Below are 1,863 nucleotides of genomic sequence, written 5' to 3'. Positions count from 1 at the left end.
GAAAGACTTTTCCAACCGACATGGTCACGTAGCCATTCTCCTTGAAGTACTGGGGGATGGTAGAGAAGTTTCCGGCATGTACTCTCCAGTAGGAATGGAAGTCATACAGGCGGGTGGTGTCTGGTCTCCTCCCCGTGAGGAAGGACACACGGCTCGGGGCGCACACTGCTTGCTGTTAGGGAGCAGAAGCAGAGGGAAACGTCCTCAGAGGCAAACAGAGGCTGGATGCTAAAAGGTAACCAGGCAACCTCAAGAGTCCTCGGCAAAACAGCTTGGCAGCTGAGTCATGCAGATCAAAGCCAACCAGTGGGATAAGGGCCTCGCTCAGGCACCAGGAACAAGTCTTCCCACAAAGAGGCAGGAGAGGACTCAGCCCCTCAGACAAGCAGATGTTTGTGTCCTGTGTGATGGTATCCCACAGGTGCACTGAAGCAAGGGTCTTAAAGGCTGCCCCGTGAGGGCCGCCATGGCAAGCCGCAGGGTGCTGGCCCAAGGTCGGTTCGCAGACCTGAGAGTGCCATTCTGCAACACCCCTTCCTTCTCAGCACCAGGCAATCCCCTCTGGGGAAGAAAGCTGGGCAGGACCATCCCGAGCGTCTTACGGGCAAGGGACAACCTCCGCCCAAGCTTGAAGGCACAAGCTTCCTTGCCCGTACACAACCAGGTTTTCTCTACCACCATTTTCCAGAGATGCCTGGCCCAGTCGGTGCCATCGGACCATAGCTGAAAGGACCCCATCCCCCCAACCCACTGCACAAGGCACACACCCACACCTAGAGGTCCCCAGACATACCTGGGCAAAGGCATTCTGGAAGAGGAGGCTGTGGGATGCCAGCTGGTCGATGTTCGGGGACCTTACGAGCTTGTCCCCGTAACAGCCCAGGGAAGGGCGCAGGTCATCCACGATGATCAGAAGGACGTTCAGAGGAGCTGTATGGGAGGGAGGAGCTTCAGGGAGATCACCTGCACTGACAACGAACCCCCAGCCCCGGCTGGTGCTCGGGTACTGAGTGGCCCTAGGCGGGCCCCTGCACCCTGGACAGCCCCGCCAACCAAGCCAGGGAGAGGGAGACTAGGGTTGTGCCTCAGGGAGGGTGGGAGTGGGAGCACGGAAGAAGCCCCAGTCCTGGGTGGCAGAATTAGGCTCTGAGCATGGCCTCAAGCCTGGATGAGGGAGAGGGAGGGAGGGAAGGACAGAGGAAAGGAAAGAAGAATTTAGGGAGGCAGAGAAGGATGGGGGGGGAAGAAAAGATCCTGGGAGGGAGGAAAGGAAGGATGGGTGTTATACGGAATAGTAGATGGGACAGAGACAGGAAGTTAAGGACGGACGTAGGCAGAGAAGGAGGTAGGGAGCCCGCAATCTGAGCGAGGGCTAGGGCTGCACCTGTGGTCCAGCTGCCAGGCGCCGCAGACTCCAGGGAGGCGCCGATCGAGGCCAGGACTAAGCCAAGCCAAAGCAGGCACCAGCCGACCAGCAGCATTTCTGCCCCGGCGCGGCCACTCCGGGGCGACGGTGACAGGCTGCGGCGGACCGGCCGCCCGCAGGCCCTACGTCGCCGACGCCGACGCCACCTGCGCGAAGCGGCTGCGGCGGGGCCCACGGGCCCGGGCACGGTGCGGGGCGGGGGGGGTGGGGCCGGAATGCTAGTGCGCCTGCGTGCCTCGGACCCGCCCCCTCGGGGGGCGGGGCCTGCTGGCTCGCGAGGACCCTGCGCGTGATCCCGGCCACAGAGGGCGGGGCCGGGGTGCGGGCGCAGAGCCTGGAGCGCAGAGCCGGCGCCCAGCTAAGCCGTCCCGCCTCGCAGACCCGCCAGCCCGCCGGCCTCTGCCGCCTTGGGGAGCTGCCCTGAGAATCTTTCCGGG

The 1,863-nt window shown here is 63.0% G+C and overlaps 1 protein-coding gene across 1 annotated transcript in view; it reads right to left on the bottom strand.

The window, feature by feature from the left end:
- The window catches only part of IDS (iduronate 2-sulfatase), a 21,216-nt gene extending 19,595 nt beyond the window's left edge, over positions 1-1,621 (bottom strand). The window contains exons 1-3 of the mRNA XM_073888508.1: positions 1,385-1,621; positions 794-930; positions 8-172 (exon numbers count right to left, since the gene is read on the bottom strand). Of these exons, the coding sequence (XP_073744609.1) occupies positions 8-172; positions 794-930; positions 1,385-1,481 (399 nt within the window). The 5' untranslated portion in view covers positions 1,482-1,621. The remainder of the gene's footprint in view (positions 1-7; positions 173-793; positions 931-1,384) is intronic.
- Between the last annotated feature and the right edge of the window lie 242 nt (positions 1,622-1,863).

This window comes from Callorhinus ursinus, unplaced genomic scaffold, assembly GCF_003265705.2.
Source record: "Callorhinus ursinus isolate GAN/ISIS: 27379988/994484 unplaced genomic scaffold, GSC_fseal_2.0 scaffold91, whole genome shotgun sequence".
NCBI classification, from domain to species: domain Eukaryota; kingdom Metazoa; phylum Chordata; class Mammalia; order Carnivora; family Otariidae; genus Callorhinus; species Callorhinus ursinus.
The sequence above is the reverse complement of the archived record's forward strand: the minus strand, read 5'-3'. Positions and strand labels throughout refer to the sequence as shown.